The sequence below is a fragment of the Pteronotus mesoamericanus genome, unplaced genomic scaffold, assembly GCF_021234165.1.
Source record: "Pteronotus mesoamericanus isolate MK-2021 breed Mesoamerican mustached bat unplaced genomic scaffold, CSHL_Meso_final scaffold_21, whole genome shotgun sequence".
Taxonomy (NCBI): Eukaryota; Metazoa; Chordata; class Mammalia; order Chiroptera; family Mormoopidae; genus Pteronotus; species Pteronotus mesoamericanus.
In genome coordinates, this window is record NW_026555310.1 from 4,468,971 (window position 1) to 4,495,909 (window position 26,939).

Consider the following 26,939-nt stretch of genomic DNA (forward strand, 5'->3'; position numbering starts at 1 on the left):
AGGGAGCTGTTTCAAACGTACAGATTTTGTTATAACAAATTATGTTGGGACATACAACAATTCTGTGACATTTCCAAACATTTTTACCTCTTCCCAGAGAGCCATTGCATGTTCTCTTTCACAACAGAGGTGAGAAGAACCCCCCCCCCCAATAAACTACTAAAGTAAATATAACTCTTTGTCTGTAAGACCAAATTTTTAAAAAAGTGACATCTTGTGTTCACTTCAGCAGCACATATACTAAAATGGGACCCTTACAAAGATTAGCATGGCCCCTGCACGAGGATGATACGCAAATCCACGAGGCATTCCACATTCTTGCACTAACGAGCAAAAAGAGGCAGACTCATGGACAGCAGGATGACAGCTAAAAGTGGGGGTGGGGGTAAAGGGGGGGAGGGACTGAGCAAAAAGGAAAAAGGACTCAGGGACATGGGCAACAAACAGTGTGGTTACTGCGGGGGTAAGGGGAATAAGATGGGGACTAAATGGTAATAAAAAAACAATTAAAAATTACAAAATTAAATTAAAAAAATTTAAAAATTCTAGGGTAAAAAAAAAAAAGTGACATCTTAACAAGCCTGACACCTAGTAAGCACAATACGTGTGCATACCATTATTATTATACTATTACTTTTATCATTATTATCTATCCCACTGATTCCAGTTAGAAATTAATAAGCTGGAGGCTCTCCAGAAAAATGCACTCAAGTAAAAGATTTTGAACACAACTGCAGAAGATTCACAGATCCCAGATTACAGAAGTCCAAAAAATATGATCAACATGCAACTCAGTTAAAGTGGTTCTTAACCTCTCCTGTGCCATAGACCTCTTTAGTTAAGTCCGATTAACCTATGGACCTCTTCTCAGAATAATGTTTTTAAGTATATTAAACATTCAGGATCACAAAATAAGCCAATTACATTATATTCAAAGTATTTTCAAATTTCTAATTTAGTAATAATGCATTAAATAATTTTTAAATATGTAACAAAGAGTAATGAGCATAAATAATATTTCAAGATAATCTGTCAAAACTACAATACAAAAACATTTATTTTGTTGCAGCCATTGAAATTTCAAGAATTTTCATTTCTAGAGTTTAATTAGAAGCTAGTACAAATAAACAGGCAATGATTTTTCCCCGTCAACCAAGTTCATGGACTTCTTCAATTCTGTTTAGGGATCCAGATTAAGAATTTTGGCTTAGGGGAAAGTGCAAAAATAAGTTTTGGTGCCAGAGATTCATATTCTGGAAGCCAGACTTCAGACTTTAGTCCCCACATTATTCACACCTGAATGACTTTACACATCAAACTTCTGAGCTTGGTTTCACTTACTTAGAATAATTCCTATATCATAATGAGGTTATAAGGATTAAATATTAGTTAACAAAATGCCAAATGACCAGTGTTTCTTTTTAACTGGTTTTATGATTTTAATGTCATATATTCAGCCCCAAGTATTTAGTGACATTGTTCATTTTCGATAAACTGGTTATGAGAAAAATTTAAAAACCACATACTGATTCACAAAGAAAATAATTAATGGAAACATTAATTTTCTGTTAACAGTTTAGTGAGAGCCACGATTTGGCATTAAAATGAAATGTATCTAAATTTCAATTACACTATTTTTACTAAGTTACTTAACCTCTCCACCTCAGTTTTCTCATCTGTAAAATGCTACATTGTTGTTTTAAAAAAGAGAGAGGACCTAGCTTAAAATCTCAACAAATAAAACTACTATTCAAGTTCACATTTTAACAAATCCAAAGGAAGCAATTTGGAATCAAAAGTTTATTTTGGAATTATGTTGATATAAATAAAACTTCACAGTCCTCCTTTTGCCTGGTGAAACACATACACACTTAAATCTGCAGCATTTAATCGGCATAACGTTCCCAACACAAACAGGCATTGTTTAAAATCACATCGGATTACTTATTCTGCCCAAAGAAAAACGAGTATAAAAATCGGTAAACAGAATGGGTTCAATAATTTTTAAACTTTTCACGATTTACTTGTAATGTTCCAATGAATGTTTATTATCAATGTTGGACGGTGATACTCTAAAGTAGCTACGTCAATTTAAAACCCAATTTAAAAATCTCACATTTATCAGATACACTGATTAGATCAAAAAGTGAGAGAAAGTATTTTCTTTACGCAAATATTACAGAATAACATCCCGCCCTTCTCCCGAAGACTCGCTTATTTTCTTTACGCATACATTACAGAATAAGATCTCTCCTTTCCCCCGAAAAGATTCGCCACAGACTGGCCGATCCATTATACAACCTGTAAATTCCTTCCCTCATTGAAAAGATTCTTTTTATGGGCATAGTTAACAAGTGCCAAGTTGCGAAGTGGCAGCTTCGCCGGTTTGACGTTTTCACAATGCAAGAACAGTATGATCTGGAATCTACTCAAAGCTTTAGCCAGGCAGTCAGCTGACGCTCACTGCACACAAGAGAAAGACAGAAATAAGAGAAATTAAACCTCGTATTTGTGTAAGGCAGGTATCCACTACCTAAAATTAAAATAGGCCAAAAGGAAACGTTCCACATATAAGTAATAAAAGTATCTGCAGTGTTAAGTAACAACACAAAAATAGGCTTTCCCCGGACTAGGCTTCTCTCATTCTTGGAATTTTCCTTGCAAAAGGCTTTTATCCGTTCAAACAGCCAAGCCCTCACCTCGGAGCCGCTGCTTAAGTAACTTTTACAAAAGGTCAAAGCGGTGCCTTTCAAGGGTTCTCCTCCGTTCACAGTAACTCACTTTTCCACCCACAGAACGTTCCAGGGACCTACGGACGGGGACCAAACAAAATCTGGTGGGGGCTGCTAAAAATACGCTTTCAACTTTCTTTTCAAACACACATGCCGAATTTCACCTTCCTCCCTCCTAGGCCCCACATGTTGCTTGCCTCTCTCCCAGAGGGCCCCGCGAGACCTCACTTCAACCCCCAGAACGCACCCACCTGATTACCCTGTCCTCCGCTGACTCCTCCCCCCCGCACTCCCCCGCCCCGCGCCCTGCTCCTGTTTGCCTCCTTTAGGAGATCCATATGGGACACTTTCCCCTTCCTCTGATCCTCCCGCCACACCGGACAAGTCTCGCTTCTCCACCTTCAACGTTCCCCTACTCCAGCCCTCACCTCCCACAGCTCCCTAAACTGGGAAAGCGCAGAGGTGGAGCCGCAGGCCTGCGAGGCCCAGGTGCTGTGTCAGCCTATCTGCCGGTGCCGCGGCGTGTACGGCCTGGAAAGTCACATGGCGGTGGGACCGGCCGGCGCCTCAACACTCCTGATCTTTCAGGGAAGGACGAGATTACCAAATCCACTCACCTCCACGAAGAGCAACATATCTTCCCCCGTTTGGCCCAATCGTTCTTGCCGCTGCTACTCCAACTGGCTTACAGGCCCGAGCCCCACACGCTTAGGATAAGGACACTCTTCTGTCCCCTCCACCCGGCAGTGGACCCGGCTCCTCCCCCGCCGTCAGCCGCTGCGGCCTGACCCGCCCAGTCCCACCTCCTTTAAAACAGCAACTGTTTCCGGTTCAAAAAACCGAATGCTTCCGGGAGAAGAGACGACCCGTGGCGCGCACAATTTTTGCACCACCTTTTCCAGCAGCAGTATGGAATATACTATCATTTGTCCTAGGGGGAGGAGGGAAGCGATTGAAGAAGGCACTATTCTGTGCTACGGGGGTGTATAAAAATCTTACTGTATTTCATCCATTGCTAAACAGATAGATACCACGGCCATAGTTCGCAGTTTTCATAGCTCAAAATCTAGATCTGATAAAAAGCCGACCTTATGCGAAGTATCCAGGGTTGTTTTTTTTTTTCTTTCTTCTGTATGTGTGTGTGGGACCGAAGTGTTGTGAAGGAACGCCCAACCCTGCCTAAAAGGTGTCTCAGAAAAAAAGTAGGGAAGAAAATTTTTTTTAAGGAGCTGTAATAGGAAACGTTAATAGTAGCTGCTCTGTTACATGCTTACTCTGTGTTTGGAACTATTCTAAGTATTTTACGTGAATTAATCCGAAAACCATCATATGCAATAAATGCTATTATCCCCATTTTACAGGTAATTAAGCCGTCTGGGAAGGCAGATTTCTGTTAGACACACCTTTAAAGAACTTTGTCCATGATAGGTGGAATCAGGAACCCCCATCTCTGCTTAATATGGTGCTACTTTATAATAGTCTGAATAACCTCTTCTTGATGTAAATGAAATATAATAAAAAACAAAAAAAAAGCTTTAAAGTTAAAGTAAGCTTATTACTCAAGCAGTGAGGCAGAAGGTTACTCCACAGGCAACACAGCCAAAAACAAAATTTTAAAAAATTATCTTTATAATTTTCTGTTAGATGATCCAAATTCCTTATTATCTTTAACAATACCTAGTAGGATTTATCCCTCCCTTATCAGTCCCACTTCTGTATCCTAGTTCAGGTACTCATTTTTTGAAACAGTCATGTCTTGATCTTTTCCAGTGGATTTTTTTCCCCATTCTATTATAAAACCTTCCTAAAATGAAGGTTTTATTTATACCAAACTGCTGTTACTGGCTTTCAAGACCATTCTGATCCCATGTAATTTTCCTACCTTACCTCAAATGAATCTCCTTACTTTTTCACTTAGATACCAAATTAATTCACCCATCAAATTGCTGGTACTTGTGTCCCATACGCTTCCTAATTTGTTCACCAGTAAACTGAGCATTACTTCATCTCAATTAAACCATTCTCCTTACTTTCCCTGTGAAATACAAGCTTGTCACTCACCTCCGAAGCCATTGCTCAAAGTGTCTTCCATATATGGAACGCCTTCATTTGTCAATCAACTTTCTCTCTCCATAAGGTTTTCCCAAAGACTTTGCTCCCCACAGATCTCTTCTTCATGTCCCTTGTTAGCACTTGAATATTACAGTCTCTCTTAAGTTATTTTTTTGTTGTTGTTTTTTTGTTTCTTCACAGGTACCCTATCATATTTTTCACAGTCTAGGGTAATGGCAGTCACATAGTAGTGTCAACAAATGCTTGTCAAATTGAAAGAGGAGAGAGGTGTAAATTTGCTTTAAAAAGTCTTCATTCCCAATTGCTGATGAGTTCCATGCTGCATAAAAAAATATGAGAGAGAGCACAATAATGCTAAGTTAGTTTAGTTGACAAGCATATTGGCTGCCTTATGGATACCTATTGGACTAAGCAATGTAAAGAAATCAAGAAAAATAAAAGTAACATAATATTACCAAAAAAACCACTTAAATTAACTGATAATGACAAGAAATGCTAGATAATGAATAAGTTAATCAATTCCCATATTTTTAAGAATAAGTAATTTTCTTTAATTGTGATCCTTTCAGAAAACACGAACTTCCTTGCATAAATTCACTTAATTGTGATTCACAGAGAAGGAGGGAGTAATAGTTTATGATTAGGGGCAGGGTGAGCAGTCTAACAATACAAGAAATTATTCTAGGGCTTAGAAAAATTTACATAAGGAACCTAAAACAAAATAAATATCCAAATTCAGATGGTTTCTGTAGAGAAACTGAGAAAGAATATACCAAATGTTAGGAATAGAAAACTAAGTGTAGCCTCCGGTTTTCAGTTCACCAACTGGTAGATAGAGACAAATAATACTTCAATGAGATAAGCAATAGAAATTTTACAAAATGATTTGGGAAAACAAGAAAGTAGCTTAGACAACAGGATCTTAAAGAGAAAGACCTAATTTGCTCTCTGTATATGGATACTTTCAAAAGACAATTATTTTATGATCCTCTGTCTCCCTTTCTCTGAAGATCTGCAACATACCAACTGTTTAACTTCACAAGTTTACAACAAGACTCAACATAGGACTAAATTTACAATAAGTTTACAGTAAGGACTCAACATAGAAAGCTCTTATAGAGAAATTAAGTTATACGCCCACAACTTGTATAAAATCTAAACTTACAAAATTGTATAGTTTATGAATACATGCACCTGTAGTAAAACTACATAAACATAGACTAGGCATAAATACATCAAATTCATGGTAGTCTTTGCCTGTAACAAGGGACGGAGGGGAAGTAAAGAAGGAGTCTGGGGAGAACATGAAAGGGGACTTCAACTTTATCTCTAATGCTTTATTTAGCAATATCTGAAATGGATATGACAAAATATTATTTGTTTATTCTAGGTGATAGGCACACAGCTATATGACATATCACTTTCTGTACTTTTTCACATTTTTTTAAATTAAAGTTACTCAGCCAACACAACCACCCTCTCCTTTAATTTCTCCAGCTTCCCAAATCCTTTCACGTCGTCTGCAATCAAAGGAGCTGACCAAAGTATTCCTTTCAGTTAGAAAGTATCCTCTAGCATTCCCTTCAATTTCTGGAGCCAACTACGAAATTCAAAGCCTTCTTTAGTCACGTTCCTTAAAAAAATGAGTAACTAGGCAGTGCAAAGAGTACGAGCATCATTCAATTAATATCTTCTAAGTTACTACATGTCAGGAAAAGTTGAGGGGCAGCTGAGGAAGTTGTAACACAATTATTGCATTACAGGCTTAAAAATTCTTAAGCAAAATTTCAAGAATAGAGAAAAACCAGGAGTTACATTTGATAGACTGGATCTTATATTCTAACACCAAGATTTTAAGCTCATTTAAGCAGGGCTATATCTTCTATTTCTTTTATCATTCCTGTTGTCTATTCTTTTCTACCCACCCTCCCCCCTTCACCCTTCTACCATCACAGAATATAGAATGCCTAGTTCTCTGCATATAATAAGCACTCTTTAAATCTTTGAGTCAATGATAATGTCATAACGGGTCTATTATGACATCACCAGAACCAAAACACCATAGTTAGCAAAAAATTACTGGCAGGGTAAACCACAACCTCTGAGATCAGGAAAGACCTCTTCTAGCTTCCTCGTGGACAGGTTTATTAGCATTTGCCTATATTCTGTGAGGGGAAAAAAAGAAGAAATAAAATCACTCAACTCTTCACAATACTGATCAAAATGAAAAATAAGGTAGACAATGAACATGAATCAGAAAATGAAGTTGCAAATGACACCATCTTGTCCAGAAAAGACCTTGGTATATCAGAGGTCTCTAGACTTGAGATCCCTTTCTCAGTGCAGCAAGTCATCTCTGAGATTGAGCAAGCACAGATCTCTCGAGCCAAACAGGTAGGTAGTACATGAGAACCTTACAGGTTGCAACTTTTTTTTTTTTGACTTTCCATGATGAGCTACATATTTTTTTTTTAAACTCACTTTATTTGCATGGTATTTGCCTGTGTTTGAGGTTAACTTTTATTTCAAATGACAATTTCACCTGACTCTGTGGATAAACAAGCTCCAATTTTATATTCATCTCTTTCACTTTCATTTCAGAATTAATCAAGCTTTTAAACAAATAAATCACATGTGCTATTGAATAATTGAGATACAAAGACAGAATGTCTACAAAATGTCTTTAAAATGTATAACTAATTTTGATATCTAATTTTAGTCAATAGTTTTCCTTTTTTTCTCAACTAAGCTTTTATCAAATAGCTATTAGCAAAGAAATAGATTGCTTTGAATTCTAGTTCCTTTTATTTCTCCTGAACACTTCATGGAAGAGGAATTTACTGGCCAAGAGAAATCCAAACACAGTGAACAAAGAGCTTAAATAATGTATCAAATAGACCCCCAAATAATTAGGGCTATACTGCATTTTATTCTCTCAGGCAATACAACAAAATCAGTCAGATTAACAAATTAATTCAGGGGAAATTTTCCTAGGTTTAAGGAGTGCTAAATGTTGTACTTTCTTATTCTCCACATAGGCTTACTCCTGCTAATAGCAGTGTTTGCTTTTAACAACTTTATTGAGGTATAATTGACATACAACAAATCGTGTATCTACAAATTAAGTGTTGATAGACATAGACACCTGTGAACCCTTTATCACAATCAACATAATGAATTTCCCATCATCCCCAAAGGTTTCTCCAGGCCCCTTTACAATCCCTTCCACACATCCCTCCTTGTTTCCTGAGCCCAACCCCCAGCCAACCACCAATATGCTGCTACTGTAGATTATTTTGCATTTTTAAACAATTTTATATAAGTGAAATCATATAGTATCTATTTTCTTCTGTCTTCTTTCACGTAGCATGATTATTGACATTCATCCACATTATTGCATGTATACATATCAATGGTTGATTCTTTTTTATTGTTCAGTATTTGTCCATGAGATGGACACTTGGGTTGTTTTGGGTTTGGGGTTATTACAAATAAAGTTACTATGAACATTTCATACGAATATGAATATATTCATAACTTACGAACATGAGCTTTTGTTTCTTTTGGATAAATACCTAGGTTCAGAATGGCTGGGTAATGTAGTATGTAAATATTCAATTTTTAAAATGAACTACAAACTTTTAAAAAGTGGTTATACGATTTTGTGTTCCCACAAGCTGTATATGAGATTTTTCAGTTGCTCCTCATCTTTAGAAACACAGCTGTTGATATGTTGAACACAACATATCTCTCCATTTATTTAGGTCTAATTTTTCTCAGAAGTGCTTTGCAGTTTTCAATGTTTATATGTGTTGCATACCTTTCATGAGATTCCTAAGTATTTCATTTTTCACACTATTATTTTCTAATTTCCATTTTTAATTGTTCACAATCAATATATACAAATACAATAGTTTTTGTGTATTAATCTTGTATACTGAAACCCAGTGATTAGTCTTCATAGATTTTACTTGTACATTTTTTAGATTTTTCTACATATACAATCCTGTCATATGCTAATAGAGGCATCTTTATTTTCTCCTTTTGTGTCTGTGTATCTTTAAACTTTGTTCTAGTTGTACCGAGTAGGCCAGGACCTCCTGTATAAATTTGAATAGAAGTAATGAGACATCCATATTTTGTTCTTGATGTTTGGAGAGAGCATTCAGTCTTACACCATTAAGTATGATAATAGCTGTATATATTTTATAATGCTCTTTATCAAGTTGGGGAAATTTTCTTCTTTTCCTAGTTTGCTTATTTTTAATAAGGAATAGGTACTGGGTTTTTAAAGTCCTATAATTGCATATATTATGAAATGACCACCACAATACATCTGGTTAACATCCCACACCATACATGGTTACAAATTTTTTTTCTTGTGATGAGATATTTTAATATTTACCCTCTTAGCAATTTTGAATATGCAATACAGTATTATTAACTATAGTTATTATGCTGTACATCATACCTTCATGACTTATTAATATTAGGTTTATCAAAAGCTTTTACTGCACTTAGTGGAATAACCATGTGTTTTTCTCCCTTTGAATCTATTAATATAGTAAATTAAATAGATTTATGAATGCTAAACCAGCCCTTAATTTTTTATATAAACCCCACTTATAATGTAGCATACTTTTTATCATCTTTTATTCAATTTGCTAAAATTTTGTTAACAATTTTTGTGTCTATGTTTATAAGCTATATTAGTCTATATAATTTTCTTGTAATGGCAACAGATTAATGCTAGCTTTATAGACTCAGGTAGCATATTCGTGACAATTTTCTATAAGAGTTTGTTGAAGAATTCCCTTTTATATGTGTGGTAGAAACCACCAGAGTTTCAGTGGGGTAGGAGGAAAACCATTGGAACCATCAAGGCTTGGGGTTTATTTCATGGAGAGGTTTTAAACTACAAATTTAATTTTAAAAAACCATAGGTCTATTCAGGTTACCTTATTTCTTCTTCAGTGAGCTTTCTCAATTTGTGTCTTTCAAGGAATTTTTCCATTTCATTTGAGTTGTTGAGTTTATTGGTCTAAAGTTGTTCATAATAACCTCTTATTAACCATTCATTATATGTAGAATCTTTAATAATGTCACCGCTCATTTCTGATATTGGTAATTTGTCTTTTTTCTCTATTTCTGTCTCATTCTCTGCTTATCAGTCTAAAGGTTTATCAGTTTCTCTCTCTGCTTACTAGTCTATAGGTTTATCAACTTTATTGATCTCAAACAATCAATTTTTGATATCACTGATTTTTCTCATTGCTTTTCTGTTTTACTGATTTCCACACTTATCTTTATTATTTCATTTACACTTTTTACTTTGGGTATAATTTACTCTTATTTTTCCAATTTATTTTTAAATTTAAATAATTTTTAACTTTTCAATTACAGTTGACATACAATATATTAGTTTCAGGCATACACCCCAGTGATTAGGCATTATTTAACTTAGTAAGTAATCATCTTGAAAAGTCTCATACATGTGTGACCCCATACATAGTTATTAGAATATTATTGGCAATACTCCCCATGTTGTACTTTCTGTAACCACAAATTTCTGTTCCTTAATCCTTTCACCTTTTTCACCCATCCCCTAACCCCCTTCCCATCTGGGAACCAGGAAAATGTTCTCTGCATCTATGAGTCTGTTTCTATTCTGCTTGTTTATTTATTTTTGTTTTTTAGATTCAATTGTTGATAATGTGCATATATGGCCATTATATTATTCATATTTTTGCCCTTTTTCTTCTTCTTAAAGAAAATCTTTTAACATTTCATATAATACTGGTTTGGTGGTGATGAACTCCTTTAGTTTTTCTTATCTGGGAAGCTCTTTATATGTCCTTCCATTCTAAATGATAGCTTTGCTGGATAAAGTAATCTTTGTTTTAAGTCCTTGCTTTTTATTACTTTGAATATTTCTCGCCAATCCTTTCTGGCCTGCAAAGTTTCTGTTAAGAAATCAGCAGACTGTCTTAATGGGATCTCCCTTATAGGTAATTTACTGCATTTCACGTGGTGTCTTTAAGATCCTCTCTTTGGCCCTGCCTGGTGTGGCTCAGTGGTTTGAGTGCCAGCCTGTGAACTGAAAGGTCACTGGTTTGATTTCCAGTTTGGGCACATGCCTGGGTTGTGGACCAGGTCCCCAGTTAGGGGCATGTAAGAGGCAACGATTTGATGTATCTCTTACACATTGGTGTTTCTCTCCTACTCTTTCTCCCTGCCCCTCCCCTCTCTGTAAAAGTAAACAAATCAAATCTTTTAGAAATAAAAAAAGATCTTCTCTTTGTCTTTGATCTTTGGCATTTTAATTGTGATGTGCCTTTGTGTGGGCCTCTTTGGGTTCATCTTCTTTGGAACTCTCTGTGCTTCCTAGACTTGTATGCTTATTTCTGTCACCAGGTTAGAGAAGTTTTCTGTCATTATTTTTTTTTTTTTCAAATAGGTTTTCAATTTCTTTATTTCTTTCTTTTCCTTTGGGCACCCCTATGATGCAAATGTTGGAAAAGCCATGAAGTTTTCTTAGAGGCTCCTTACACTATCTTCATATTTTTGCATTCTTTTTTCTTTTTGTTGTTCTGATTGTTTTTTGCTTTCTTATATTCCAAATTGCTTATTTGAATCTTAGCTCCATCTACGCTGCTGTTGATTCCCTGTAAAATATTCTTCACTGCCGTTAATGTATCCTTCATTTCTGACTGATGCTTTTTTATGGTTTTGTGTGTGTGTGTGTGTGTGTGTGTGTGTATTTTCTTTCATGCTGTTGAAAGTTCTCACTAAGTTCCTTGAGCATCCTTACATAACCATTGTTTTGAATTCTGTTTCTGGTAATTTGCTTGCCTCCATTTCATTTTGCTCTTTTTCTGGAGATTTGTCCTATTCTTTCATTTGGGACCTGTTCCTTTGTCTTCACAGTTTGTCTGCTTCTATATTTGTTTCTATGTATTAAGTAGAGCTGTTACATCTCCTGGACTTGGTAGGTGGCCTCAGGTAGTAAATGTCCTGTAAGGCCCAGTGGCTCAGCCTCCCCAGTCACCTGAACTGGACACTCCAGGTGAACTCCTATGTGGGCTGTGTGCACTGTCCTGTTGTAACGGAACTTTGATTGCTGTTGGTGTCACTGGGGGGGAATAACCCCTTCAGGCCAATAAGCTGTGAGAACTGAGAACTGGCTGCAACTACAGCAGAGTTACTGCTGTTCAGGGGTCAATCCTATGGAGTTGGACTTGCTTCAGTGGGTATTGGTGTTCACTGAGTCCACCACTTCAGTGTGTTGCTCGTGGAGGTGATAGGGCTGTTATCTGGCGTGGTCTGAAGCTGTCCACCAGGTTCACTGGCTCTGTGGCCTCCTAGGAGTTGCAAGGTCAGCCACTGCTGTGCTTTGCCTGGGGCTACCTAGCATAAGCTACAGAGCAATCTGCAAATGGCTGCTACTTGTTCTGTGCTTGGAAGTGTCCAGGAGAGGCCAAGCTGTGAATCAATGCCAGAGGTATGTGGTATGCAGAGGCCGGATGCTGCTTGTTTTGAGAGATTTTAAGAAAGTCCAAAGCATGGGACAAGAGAGGTCATTTTTATGGACAAGCCACTGGAAACAGCTTGGGTGGGCTGGCAAGTTGGGTGGGGCAGGGTCTCAGGGAGTCACCAGAGCAGGGCTAACAGTGTTAGCTAGGTTGATGGAGACTCAGGTATGGAGCCCACCTGCTGGCTCTATGGGAGGCAGGGCGTTCTCAGAAAAGGAACAGTGGACTTTGCCAGCATTTTTGTCTGGCAGAAAGCTGCTTCTCCAGCTCTTGCCCTGATGCCAGACAATTCAGTCCTTCCCCATATGTCCCTGGTTCCTTTCAAACTGCTGCCTCAGCATTGGAGCTCAGAGCAAGTGAGTCAAGTAATCCCATTTGCATGCCCTTTAAGAACTGCCTGGGACTCCAGAAGCCCTCCACTCAGCCACAATCCCTGTTGATTTTTACAGCCAGAAGTTATGGGGACTTATCTTCCTGGCTCTGGAACCCTCCGCTGGGGGGCCTGGTATGGGGCCAGGAACCCTCTCTTTCCAGAAGGGAACTCCACAGCCAAGATAATCCGTCCCAATTTTAAAATGCCACACATGGCTGTGGGACCAACCTGTTCTGTGGCTCCACCCTTCCTACCAGACTTGATGTGGCTTCTTTAAATCCCTAGTTGTAGGACTTCCATTCAGCTAGACTTCAGGCAGTTCTCTCAGTTTCTTAAGGTAGAAGTTGAGGTCGTTGATTTAAGAATTTTTTTCTTTTGTTAATAAGTATTTTGTTCCATATGTTCCCTTCTCTGCAAATAATGCTGTTTGTATTTTATTCAGTTTTCAATACTTCACCTTTTGATTTTTCTCTTTTTTTTGTTTTTGTTTTTTCCACTTTTGATTTGTTTTCATTGACCCATGAGTTATTTAGAAGAGTGTTATTTGGTTTCCAAATATTTGGAGATTTTAAATTTTATTTGTAATTCAATTTTATTGGATTCAAAGAACTTACTTCATATGATCTGAATCCTTGAAAGTTTTTAAAAATTTTATTTATTTTTAGAGAGAGGGAGAAACAGAGGAAGGGAAACATTGTTATGTAAGAGAAACATCAATCAGCTGCCTCCTGTACACCCGGCAACCCAGGCATGTGCCCTGACAGGAATCAAACTGCAACCCTCATTTGGCAGGCCAGTGCTCCACCCACTGAGCCATACCAGCCAGGGCCCTTGTAAGTTTTTTAAAATTTATTTCATGGTTCAGAATATGGTCTCTATTGAGAAATGGTTTGTATGCACTTGAAAGCAATTTGTTATCTGTTGTTGAGTTGAGTACTCTATAAACAATGTTGATGTAAGAAATGTCCAAGCCTTTAGAGAAGTTTTATAAGAGTTTATTTGAGCCAAAACTTATGATAATTGCTTCAGAGAATAACAGTTTTGCAGCTTCTTTTATGCATTTGAAATTAAGGAGGGACTATAAGAAAGATTCCATGAAGGTGGGAAAAAACAAGGTAGGGATTGGATTACAGAGTAGTTAACAAGACTATGTACTCTTTTGAGGGTGGTTATGCTTATTTCAAAGATGTGTGAACCTAGATGCACAGGAACAATGGTCAGGGCTTGCTTTAAAAAAATTACTAAAAAAGTTATATGCCTGTGGTGTGACTATCTACCATGACCTTCCCAGTTAAGAATTATTTATGACCAGAGCTCCCTTAAAGGTTACTTTTCATAGAACCCACAATAACCGTTACATCCACTTAGTATATGATGTTGTTCAAGTGTTCTGTCATTTTTTTCTCAACCATATCTATCGATTATTGAGAAAGGAATATAGCAACTTTTGACTATAATTGTGAATTTGTCTAGTTCTAACAGTTATATCAAATTCTTAATGTACTTTGTGCCTAAACATTTAGAATTGCTGTCCTCTCAACGAATTGGCCACTTTACCATTATGAAATGACCCTATTTATCCTTAGTAGTATACTTTTTTCCTGTAATCTACTTTGGTATTAATAGAACCACTCAAGCTTTCTTTTGATGAGTGTTACCATCCTTTTACTTTTCTGTTTTAGTTTTAATGTATTTGGGTTATCATAGTTAGAGTGGATTTTTTTTTATTAGAAAGCAGATAATTGAGTTTCTTTTTATCCAACCTGACAATCTCTGCCTTTTAATCGGATGGTTAGGCCATCTACATTTAATGAGATTACTGATACGGTTTGATTTAAAGTTATCACCTTGCTGTTTGTTTTGTATGTCCCATGTGGGTTTTTTGGTTTCCTTTTTATTCTTTTTTCCCTTTTTTTTTTTTTACTTTTAAAAAATTCAATGTGCTTTTATGATTCCATTTTATTTCTTTTATTGACTTATTAGCTATGATTATGTTTTACATTTTTTAGTGGTTGCTTTAGGGTTTATAGTATAGATATTTAAATTATCACCATCTATTTTCAAGTGGTGTTATACTACTTCATGAAAAGCATATGAACATGTCAGTAATATTCAATTGTACTTTTTCCCCACCTGGCATTTGTGATATTTTTATCATGCTTCTATGTACATTATAAACTCAGTATTTATTACATTCCAGTTGCTTTTGCTTTAAACAGGCAATTACATATTTTTCAATTTTTAAAGGATTTTGTTTATTTGTTTTTAGAGAGAAAGGAAGGGAGGGAGAAAGAGAAGGAGAGAAACATTGATGTGCAAGAGAAATATCCATTGGTTGCCTCTCTCAGGTACCCAACTGGGACCTGGCCCACAACCCAGGCATGTGCCCTGACCTGGAATTGAACTGGTGGCTTTTCAATTCACAGGCCAGTGCTCAATCCACTGAGCCACATCAGCCAGGGCTCCATTTTCTTGTGAGTTTTAATGATGTTGATTCTTCCAATTCATGAACATGGTATATGCTTCCACTTATTTGTATCTTCCTCAATTTCTTTCTTCAGTATTCTGTAATTTTCTAAGTATAGGTGTTTTATTACCTTGGTTACATTTATTCTTATGTACCTTATTTTTCCTTTTGTTGTAATAGTAAATGGGATTGTTTTCTTAATTTCTCGTTCTGATAGTTCATTATTGGTCTATAGGAATGCCACTGATTTCTGAATATTAATTTTGTATCCTGCTACTTTGCCAGATTTTTTCATGGAGTCTTTAGGGTTTTCTATGCACAATATAATGTCATCTGCAAATAATGCAAATTTTGATTCTTCCTTTCCAATGTGGATGCCTTTTATATCTTCTTCTTGTCTGATTGTGGCTGAGACTTCAGTACTATGTTGAATGAGAGTGGTGACAGCAGACATCCCTGTCTTGTTCCTGATCTGAAGGAAAATGCTTTTAGTTTTTACCCATTGAGTATGATGTTGGCTATGGGTTTGTCATATATGGCCTTTATTATGTTGAGTTATGATCCCTCTATTTCCATTTTGCTGAAGTATCATAAATGGGTGCTGGATTTTATCAAATGCTTTTCCTGCATCTATTGATATAATCATGTGATTTTTATCCTTCATTTTGTTTATGTGGTGTATCATATTTATTGATTTGCAAATATTGTTTAACCTTGCACCCCCAGAATAAATCCCACTTGATCATGGTGTATGGCCTTTTTAATGCATTGCTGGATCCAGTTTGCTAATATTTTGTTGAGGATTTTACCATCTATGTTCATCAGGGATATTGGCCTATAATTTTTTTCTTTGTAGTGTCTGTATCTGGTTTAGGAATTAGGATAATGCTGGCCTTGTAAAAAGAGCTTCGAAGTAGTCTTTCTTCTTCAATTTTTTTGGAATAGTTTAAGAAGGATAGGTGTTAATTCTTTTTGAGTGTTTGGTAAAGTTTGCCTGCAAAGTGGCCTGGGTCGGTGTGGCTCATTTGGTTGGAGTGTTGTTCATACACCAAAAGATTGAGAGTTCAATTCCCAGTCTGGACATATCCCTAATTTGCAGGTTCAGTCTCTGGTTGGGGCATGTATGGGAGGCAACCAATCAATGTTTCTCTCTCACATTAATGTTTCTCTCCTTACCCCCTTCCTCTCTGTCTAAAATCAATAAACATTAGAAAAAAGGATTTACCTGTGAAGCCATCTGGTCCAGGACTTTTTTTTCTATTTTATTTATTTATTTTTAGATTGAGGGGAAGAGAGGGAGAAAGAAACGGAGAGAAACATTGATGTGTGAGAGCCATGTCTATTGGTTGCCTCTCGCATACCCCCAACTGGGGATCTGGCCCACAACCCAGGCATGTGCCCTGACTGGGAATCAAGCCAACGGCCCTTTGTTCACAGGGCAACACTCAATCCACTGAGCCACACCAGCCAGGACTGATCCAGGACTTTTGTTTGCTGGGATTTTTTTTTTTATTATTGCTTCAATTTCATTAGTTGTAATTGGTCTGTTCAGGTTTTCTGATTCTTCCTTATTCAGTTTTGGAAGATTGTACGTTTCTAGTAATTTACCCATTTCACGCAGGTTGTCCAGTTTATTGGCATATAGTTGTTCATAGTATTTTCTTAAAATCCTTTGTGTTTCTGTGGTGTTAGATGTCACTTTTCCATTTCATTTCTAATTTTATATATTTGGGTCCTCTCTCTTTTTTTCTTGCGAGTCTGGTAAAAAGTTCATCAATCTTGTTTATCTTTTCAAAGAACCAACTCTTTTTCTCATTGGTGTTTGTTTTAGTCTCTATGTCATACATTTCTGCTCTGTTCTTGATTGTTTTCTTGGCTTTGTTTGTTGTTCATTTTTTAAAAAGTTTAAAAGTTTTATTTATTGATTTTAGAGAAAGAGGAAGGGAAAGAGAGAGAGAGAAACAGTGTTCCACTAATTTATGCACTTATTAGTTGACTCTTATATATTCCCTGACCAAGGATTGTACCCACAACCTTGGCATACAAGGATGGTGCTTGGACCAACTGAGCTATCCAATCTGAGCTGTTCTTTTTCTAGTTCTTTTATGTGTAAAGTTAGATGGTTTATTTGAGAATTTTCTTGCATCTTGAGGTAGGATATGCTGTAATGCTGTGAACTTCTCTCTCAGAACTACTTAGGCTGTGTCCCACAGACAGCCTTTTGTGTTCATTTTCATTTGTTTCCAGATAATTTTTGGTTTCTTCCTTGATCTTATTGTTAACCCATTAATTGTTTAATAACATGTTATTTAGCCTCTATGTGTTTGAATGTTTTTTAGTTTTTTTATTGTAGTTGATTTCTATTTTCATACCATTGTGGTCAGAGAACATGCTTGATATGATTTCAACCTTCTTGATTTATTAAGACTTAATTTGTATCCTAATATTTGATCTACCTTTTTTTAAATTGATTGAGAGAGGGGGGAAGGGAAGGAGAAAGAAAGGAAGAGAAACATCAATGTGAGAGAGAAACATTGATCAGTTGCCCTTGCACACACCCTGACTGTGGACAAAATTCACAACCCAGGCATGTGCCCTTCCTGGGAATCGAACCTGTGACCCTTCAGTTTGCAGGACAATGCCCAACTAATTGAGTTACAGTGGCCCAGGTTTGATCTATCTTTAAGAATGTTCCATGTGCACTAGCAAAGAATGCACAAGTATATTCTGCTGCTTTTGTATGAAATGTTCCATAAATATCAATTAAATCCAGCTCATTTAAAGCAGCAGTCCCCAGCCTTTTTAGCACCAGGGACCAGTTTCGTGGAAGACAATTTTTCCACGGACTGGGGGCAGAGGGGAGACAGGAGGCAGATGGTAATGTGGGCGAAGCTTTGCTCACTTGCCTGCTGCTCATCTCCTGCTCTGTGACTCAGTTCCTAGCAGGTCATGGACCTGTATTAGCCATGGCCTGGGGGTTGGGGACCCTTGATTTAAAGTCACTGTTGTCTTGTTGATTTTTGGTTTGGAAGACCTATCCTTTGATGTTAGTGGGGTGTTAAATTCCCCTACTATGACTGAATTGCTGTTGATCTCCCCCTTAATGTCCACCAAGATTTTTAAAAATATATTTAGGTGCTCCTATGTTGGTTACATATATGTTTACAAGTATTATATCCTCTTGTTAGATTGATTCCTTTAGTGTTATGTAGTGACACTCTATCTTTTTTCATGGCTTTTGTTTTGAAGTCTATTCTGTCAGATATAAGTATTGCTACCCCAGAATTTTTGTTTGTTTGTTTCTATTTGCATGGAATATCTTTTTCCATTCCTTCACTTCCTTTCCTTTATTTTATTTATTTATTTATTTATTTTTTGGGAGGGGAGAGAGAGTGGGGGAAGAGGAGGGTAGGGAGAGAAACATCAATGCAAGAAAAGCATCAATTGCACCCAAAGAAGCTTCTCTATATGGTTCTCTATGCATATAGAGAAACCTCTATATGCACCCAGACTGGGGATCTGTGCTGAGACCGGGGATTGTACATGTCCAAACCAGGGGTTGTATATGCCCACACCTGGACTAGGGATAAACCTGAAACCTAGGTATGTGCCCTGACCAGGAATTGAACCAAGAACTTTTCAGTTACAGGACAACACTCCAACCACTGAGCCACACCAGCAGGGTTCCATCTCTTCACTTTCAGTCTGTGTATATCTTTTATTCTGAGATTGTTCTCTTATTCGCAGCACATATATGGGTCACATTTTTATATCCATTCAGCTACTCTGTGTCTTTTGATTAGAAAATTTAATCCACTTAAGGTTATATTTGATAGGTATTTATTTATTGCCATTTTTTCTTTATGCACATGTTCTTCTCTCTATATCTTTTTTAACATTATATTTTATTGATTATGCTATTACAGTTTTCCCAATTTTTCCCCCTTTGCCCCACTCCACTGGGCACGACCCACTCCCTCAGGCAATCCTCCCACCTTCGTTCATGTCCATGGGTCATGCATATAAGCTCTTTGGCTGCTCCATTTCCTATTCTGTACTTTACAGCCCCATTGCTTGTCTGTAACTACCAATTTGTACTTTTAATCCCCTGACCTTTTCACCCACTCCCCCAAAATCCCTCCTATCTAGCAACCCCTCCTATCTAGCAACCATCAAAATGCTCTCAATATCCATGATTTTGTCTCTGTTCTTCTTGTTTGTTTAGGTGGTTTTTTATATTCAGTTGTTTATAGACATGTATTTATTGCCATTTTTGTTCATAGTTTTGATCTTCTTCTTTTTATTAAATAAGTCCCTTTAACATTTCATATTTTAATGGTTTGGTGATGAGGAACTCCTTTAGTTTTTTCTTGTCTGGGAAGTTCTTTACCTGCTCTTTGATTCTAAATGATAGCTTTTATGGGTGGAGCAATCTTGGTGGTAGGTTCCTGTTTTTCTTGACTTTGAATATTTCTTGCCAATCCCTTCTGGTCTGCAAAGTTCCTTTTGAGAAATCAGCTGACAATCATATGGGAATTCCCCTGTAGGCAACTAACTTCTTTTCTCTTGCTGCTTTTAAGATTCTTTCTTTGTCTTTACCTTTGGCATTTTAACTATGCTGTGTCTTGGTGCAGGCCTCTTTGTGTCCATCTTGTTTGGGACTCTGTGTGCTTCCTGGACTTGCAGGTCTATTTCCTTCACCAAATTAAGGAAGTTTTCTTTCATTATTTTTTCAAACATATTTCCAATATCTTGCTCTTCCCTTAGCCTTCTGGCACCCCTATAATGTGAATGTTGGAAGACTTGAAGTTTTCCCAGAGGCTCCTTACACTATCCTCATATTTTTGGATTCTTTTTTCTTCTTGTAATTCTGATTGGTGTTTGGGGTTTTTTTTTTTTGTTTCTTATGTTCCAAATCATTGATTTAATTCTTGGCTTCATCCACTCTACTGTTGATTCCCTGTAAATTGTTCTATATCTCAATTAGTGTATACTTTATATCTGACTGAATCTTTTTTATGATGTTGAGGTCCTCACTAAGTCCCCTGAGCATCCTTATAACCCATGTTTTGAACTCTGCATTCGACAAGTTGCTTATCTCCATTTTGTTTCATTCTTTTTCTGGAGTTTTGATCTGTTCTTTCATCTGGGCCATATTTCTTTGTCTCTCTTCATTTTGGCAGCCTCCCTGTGTTTGTTTCTATGTGTTACGACTCCCTGTCTTGGTAGCATGGCCTAATGTAGTAGGTGTCCTGTAGGGTCCAGTGGCATAGCCTCCCCTACAACCCAAGTTGGTATTCAAGGTGCATCCTCCATGTGGGCTGAGTACCCTCTTCTTGTATTTGAGCCTTGATATTTGTTGACAAGTCAGTGGGAGGGATTTACCCAGGCCAGTCAGCTACAAGGACTGGCTGTGACCACTGACCACCAATCTCTGCCCTTCATGAAGGAAAACCTGTGCAGGGGCAGGGTGGTGATGCTCCAACATGGTCTGTAGCTGTCCACTGGATGTGTAGGCTCTGGGATTTCCTGGGTGGTGCAAGCCAAGGTCAGCCCACACCTGTGTCTGTCCAGGGCCACCAGCATGAGCTATAAAGAAATCTGCAGGTGCCTGCTGCATGTGCTGGGGTTGGAGGTTCCCAGGTGAAGCTAAGCTGTGAATCTAGGCTGGCTGCTGCTAGTACCAGGCCTGGGGCCACTTAGCTCAAGGTATGGGGGCTAGGGGCTTACTGAGGCTGACAGTTGCTTGTTTGAGAGGATTTAGGAAGATGTGAAACATGAGCCAAGACAAGATATTCATATGAAAAAACCACTGTTAACAGTTTCTGTGGACTCTGAAGTTGAGTGGGTCAGAGCTTCAGGGAATCACCAGGCATGGGGGAAACAGTGTTAGCCAGGTTGATAGAGTCTCATTTGACACCCACCTGCCAGCTCTGTGTCTCTGTTGGGGGAGTGTTCAGAAAAGGAACAACGGCCTCTATCCATCATTCTGTTTGGGAGAAAGCTGTCCCCTAGCTCTCATCCTCATGCCAGACACTTCAGTTCCTCCCCGTATGACACTGGTGCCTTTCAAGCTGCTACCCCAGTGCTGGAGCTCAGAGGGAGTGAGTCTGAGTAAGTCTGTATGTGGGTCCTTTAAGAGGAACTGCTTGGGAATCCAGCAGTTTCTTTCACTGACTTAATCCTCACTGATATTGCAGCCAAAAGTTAGGGAGACTTACCTTCCTGGCGCTGGACCCTTGGCCTTGGACCCCTCACTCCTGAGATATCCCTCCCAATTTTTATTCACCACACATGGGTGTGGGATTAGCCCATTCCATGTCTCCACCCCTTCTATCAGTCTGATGGGTATGGTTTCTTTAATTCCATAGTTGTCAGACTTCCATTCAACTCAATTTCTGACAGTTCTGAGTGATGATTGTTCTATAGTTTAGTTGTAATTTTGATTTGGTTGTGCAAGAAAGAGAGCCATGTTTACTTATGCCTCCATCTTGACCAGAAATCTCCTCTCTATTTATTTCTCCCCCTCCCTCCCTCCCTCCCTCCCTCCCTCCCTCCCTCCCTCCCTTCCTTCCTTCCTTCCTTCCTTCCTTCCTTCCTTCCTTCCTTCCTTCCTTCCTTCCTTCCTTCCTTCTTTCCTTTCCTTTCCTTTCCTCCTTCATCAGGCAGGCCCTTTAACATTTCTTGCAATACTGGTTTTGTGGTAATGAACTCCTTTAGTTAATTTTTTTTCCTCAGGGAAGCTCTTTATTTCACATTCAATTTTAAATGATAGTCTTGCTGGATAGAGTAATCTGGGTTGTAGGTCCGTCCTTTTCATCACTTTGAATATTTGAATATTTCATGCCAGTCCTTTCTGGCCTGAAGTGTTTCTGTTAAGAAGTCAGCTGACAGCCTTATGGGAGCTCTTTTTTAGGTAACTAATTGCTTTTCTCTTGCTGCTTTTAAGGTTCTTTCTTTGTCTTTAAACTTTGGCACTTTAATTATGATTAGTCTTGGTGTAGGCCTCTTTTGGTTCGGGACTCCCTATGCTTCCTGCACTTGTGTGACTTTTTCCTTCACCGGGCTAGGAAAGTTTTCAGCTGTTATTTCTTCAAACAGATTCTCTATCCCTTGCTCACTCTCTTTTCCTTCTGGTACTCCTATGATGTGGATGTTGTTATTCTTGATGTTGTCCCAGAAGTCACTTAGCCTTTCCTCATTGTTTAAAATTCTCTTTTCTTTTTGATACTCTGCTTGGATGATTGCTGTTATCTTTGTCCTCCCAAGTGTATATTCTGTCCTATGCTTCATCTAAGCTGATGTTGATTCATTCTAGTGTATTCTTCATTTCTGACTGGTTCTTTTGTGTGGTTTCTATGTCTGTTTTAATGTTTATTATCTCTTCATTTAAGCACTCATTGAGATCACCCATTCTTTCCCTAAGGTCCTTGAGCATCCTTATAACCAATTTTTTAAAAGATTTTATTTATTTATTTATTTTAGGGAGCAAGGGGAAAAGAGGAAGAAAGAGATGGAGAGTAACATCGATGTGAGGGAGAAACATCAATTAGCCTCTCACATGCACCTTGACCAGGGTTCAAACTGGTAACTTTATCTTTGTGGGACAATGCCCAACCAACTGAGCTACACTGGTCAGGGTGATATCACCATAATTTTAAACTCTGCATCTTGTATTTTGGTTCTTCCACTTCATTTAATTTTTTTTATGGGGATTTCTCTTGTTCTTTCATTTAGGGCCTATTTCTTTTTTTCTCAATTTTGCCTGCCTTTTTGTGTTTGTCTCTGTGTATTAGGTAGATCTGCTGTAACTCCCAAACTTGTTATGAGGGCTTTCTGATGTAGGTGCCTTTTGGGTCTCAGTGGTGCAGTCTTCTAGATCACCCTACCTAGGTGCCCCAGAAATGAATCTTGTGTGGGCTATGTGCCTTCCCCTGTTGTAATTGAGTCTTAAATGCTGTTGTCCCATTCATGGGTAGAGTTAACCCTCGGGCTTGCTGACTATATGGATAGACCTTATTCACCATGTATGAGTCACTGTTCAGGGGCTGCTCCCTGAGGCAGAGTTGTTCCCAGCAGGGTATGGTGTCTGCCGGAGTCTCCATTTGGCTGTGACATTTGTGTGGCTAGTTGGGTCAAGTTCTGGTGCAGTTAAAAGCCCACCAAATGGTTGTGTTGGTTTTGGGACCTCTTCACTGGGCTCCAGTGCAGGTCGACGTCAAGTGTTGTGTGTAACTGTCCCTGAACTACCTGTCTGGAGCTACCATGCCATTCACTGTTTGTGGCTCTGTCTGCTGGGCCTTGGTGTGTGTGGAGACACTAAGCTGTGTACCAGGATTAGCTTCCTGAAGCTTTGAGCTTGGGACAGATCAATAAAAGTCCAAAGTTTGCATCCACCTGTTGGCTACTCCACCCCACCATGAGGCTGCCTGGACTTCCTCCAGAGTCTTGTGAAGAAAGGCTGTACAGCAGGCCCAAGCTGGCCATGCCCCACTGACCCTTTCACATGGCTCAAGCTTGGTAGAGCAGGGTAACTAGGAAGGGAGGGCAGAGCTAGTGGGTCCACTACTTGGGGGCAGCACGGTCAGGCACTCAATGGGGAGAATGTGGCCCCTACTCCAGAGCCATACCACTCAGTCTCTACTCTAGTCTCCAACTTAGCTCCCCCGGGAGAAGAACACCACAGGTTACGGTTGGGTGCAGCCAACTGTCCCCATCGCAGGAGCAAGCTTGGCAGGATGTGGCCACTGGGACTTGGGCAAAGAGATTAAGAAAGCCTTCCATTTTTTATGCCACACCTGAGCCATGGGAAGGGGAAAGCTGCACTCCCCTTAGCTCTGTAGCAACACCTGTTTGAGCCCCAGATTGGAGCCTTTGAGGGAGATGCACTCCAAATATCTCAGCTCTGAGCAGAGCCACCTTTCCCCCATGGAACTGAGCCCAACAGCATGGGGCCACCTGGACTTATAAAAGCAGGTCAAGACAGTCTTCTGGTGGGGATGGTGTTGGCCTGTGGGAGGAGACCTACCTGCACATCTCCCCTAGCTCCACAGCTGCACTGCCAGAGACCCTGACAGGAGGCTCCAGATGGGTCACGCCATAGGTCCCTGCTCTGATCTGTGTCCCATTGCCCTTATGGAACTGAGCTCAGCAAGATGGGGCCAGGGAAATTTGGGAATGCAGATCAAGGCAGCTCTCCTTTGGGGGCGGTGCAGGCCCACTGGAGGGGAGCAAGCTGCACACCTCCCATTAGCTCTGTAGCCTCACCACCAGAGACCTTGACTAGGGAGATTTCCGCTGGGGGTGGTGCCTGCCGAATTCACTAGAGGGGGGAAAGTTGACCCCTGTTCTAAAGTCACACACTCAATGACTGTCTAAGAGTTTGCCTATAGTTTCTCCAGAAAAAGAGTACACCCTGGGTCCATTTTGGGTGCAGCCAACGGTCTTTTCTGCTGGATTCAGGCATGACAAGGTGCTGTCACCAATATTTGGAGGACTGATTCAGTGCACTCCGGTGCACTCCAGCTGCTACTATAAGAATAGGAGTGCTGCCCTGACCCTTGTGGCTCAGTTGACTGGGCATCATCCCGCAAAGCAAAAGGTTGCTAGTTAGATTTCAGGGTACATGCCTAGGTTGTGGGTTCAGTCCCCCTGATTGGGGTGCATACAAGAGGCAACCAATCAATGTTTCTCTCTCACATCAATGCTTCTCTCCCTGTCTTTCTCCCTCCCTTACCCTCTCTCTATAAATAAATACATACATACATACTGAAAAAGAAATACATATACTGTATTTTTTAAAAAATTCTATTTATTTTTAGAGAGGGAAAGGGAGGGAGAAAGAGAGGGAGAGAAACATCAATGTGTGGTGCCTCTTATGCACCCCCCACTGGGGACCTGGCCTGCAACCTAGGCATGTGCCCTAAACTGGGAATCAAACCAGCGACCCTTTGGTTCACATGCCAGCGCTCAATCCACTGAGCAACACCAGCCAGGGTGAAATACATTTACTTTAAAAAGAAAAAAAAGGATAGGGGTGCCAACCCTGGAAGATAGTGCTTGAGGGTGGTATGGAATGCTGACACAGGACCAGGACCTCAGAAGCTGACCCTTCAGATCTCTCCCTGGAGCCATGCCACCCAGGTTTTCTCTTTGTGGCTTCCCTATGCCCTGAGTGACCTTCCCTCTACCAGAGTCCCAGGTGAGTACCCAAGAGTGAGCGCTTGTTTTTTGGCCCTTTAGGAGAGCACCCGGGATCTAGCAGATCACTCTTCTTTCCAGTGGACAGAGTCCCCACTGATTTTTGCTGCCAGATGCTATGCAGGATCCTCTTCCCTGCCCTGGTGCTCTGGTTTGAGGTCCCAGCATGGGGTTGAGACCCCACGCTCCTTTGGTCTTTTGCAGCTGAGATAGCCCTTTGGCTTCTCAGCTGCTGCACCTGGGTGCCCGGGCCAGCCTTCTCTGCATCTCTAGCCTTCTTACCAGTCTCTGTGTAGCTTCTTTTATAAATTCTTGGATATAATACTCCTGTCCAGCTATCCTTCAGTTGGTCATTCAGGTTGATTGCTCTATAATTTAGTAATAAATCCAGTTTGGTGCCAGGAGGTATGTGTAGCTTCCAACTACTCTACAGCCATCTTGGATCACCCCATACCTGGTTTCAAACCCAATGTTCTTCTCATTCCTTCAAAGTAATGCTAGGATGGTGAGGGCAGAAAATATGTTTAAGAGGGAAAATATGAGACCCACGGTAAAGGTGGAATTAGCAGGACTTTGACTGCATAGCTTAAAAGTCACTGTCACTGACATTCTGGGAAGAGAGGTGACCAAAGCTTAGTGTCAAACTGTGAATTTATTAATGTATTCCCCTTTCTTATGCTTATAGGACATTAATATGCAGCTGGTTGACATAATGCAAAGGGTGCAACAGACAATAAGACGCTACGCTGCTGATGAGAATGTGACCTCTGGAAGGAAAATCTCCCTTGAGGAACATAAGAAATGGAGAATAAATTTGCTGGAGAAAATAGCTGCTTATACTAATTCTGCTGAAATTAAAGAAATGACACTCATCCATATCCTGGCATGGTTGAAAGAATGGAGTAAGTTTTCAAAAGTTAATGAAAAAGGTAGAGAACAGAATCTAGTGAAAGGATACAGAAAAAATCTGCCTGGCCGAGAGTTGTCACTAAGGTTTAACGATGGGAAGTCAGCTCAGTTGGCAGGCAGTGGGATGGGGGAGGGGAGGGATCAAAATTCAAGAGTATTGGAAAATAAATTTCTACTATCTCTTTCAGACAATGACTTTGTTCTTATTCATAAATTATAATGAATTATACTTATAATACTTTTATTTAAATGCAGTATCTTACTCAGCAGGCTTTATCTGTATTCATATGGATACCAAGTGTTAAAATATAGTTATTACTGGGCATTTGAACTTTGTTTTTCTTTAACAGAAAATAATGCTACTATTAAACATCTTTGAAAATGGAAAATAAAATAAAATAAGTTGTTCTCTGACCATCCCCATTCCCTATCCCTTGTCCACTACTCTCTACTCTTCTTTATTTTTGTCTATAGCATTTCTTACCATCTGACATACTATATATGTTTTATTTATTTATAAAAAATTTATTTATTTATTTTTAGAGAAATAGGAAGGGAGGGAAAAAGAGAGGGAAGAGACACATTGATGTGTGAGAGATACATCCTTCAGTTGCCTCTCATGTGCCCCCAACTCAGGACCTGGCACGCAACCC

General features: G+C 39.1%; 2 protein-coding genes and 1 non-coding gene across 5 annotated transcripts in view; 2 read left to right on the top strand and 1 right to left on the bottom strand.

Annotated features, from left to right (window-relative positions):
• Positions 1 to 3,510, bottom strand: part of LARP4 (La ribonucleoprotein 4) — a 71,781-nt gene extending 68,271 nt beyond the window's left edge. For all 3 annotated transcript variants that reach the window (XM_054591121.1, XM_054591120.1, XM_054591122.1), the window contains exon 1: positions 3,350 to 3,510. In XM_054591121.1, the coding sequence (XP_054447096.1) occupies positions 3,350 to 3,367 (18 nt within the window). In that variant the 5' untranslated portion in view covers positions 3,368 to 3,510. The remainder of the gene's footprint in view (positions 1 to 3,349) is intronic.
• On the top strand, positions 217 to 320 carry LOC129085158 (U6 spliceosomal RNA). The gene has a single exon (XR_008530661.1). It is a non-coding gene; the product is annotated as a U6 spliceosomal RNA (small nuclear RNA).
• A 65-nt stretch (positions 3,511 to 3,575) lies between the features above and the next one.
• Positions 3,576 to 26,939, top strand: part of FAM186A (family with sequence similarity 186 member A) — a 90,068-nt gene continuing 66,704 nt past the window's right edge. The window contains exons 1-4 of the mRNA XM_054591509.1: positions 3,576 to 3,639; positions 4,986 to 5,014; positions 6,978 to 7,199; positions 26,063 to 26,279. Coding sequence (XP_054447484.1) covers positions 3,576 to 3,639; positions 4,986 to 5,014; positions 6,978 to 7,199; positions 26,063 to 26,279 — 532 coding nt within the window. The remainder of the gene's footprint in view (positions 3,640 to 4,985; positions 5,015 to 6,977; positions 7,200 to 26,062; positions 26,280 to 26,939) is intronic.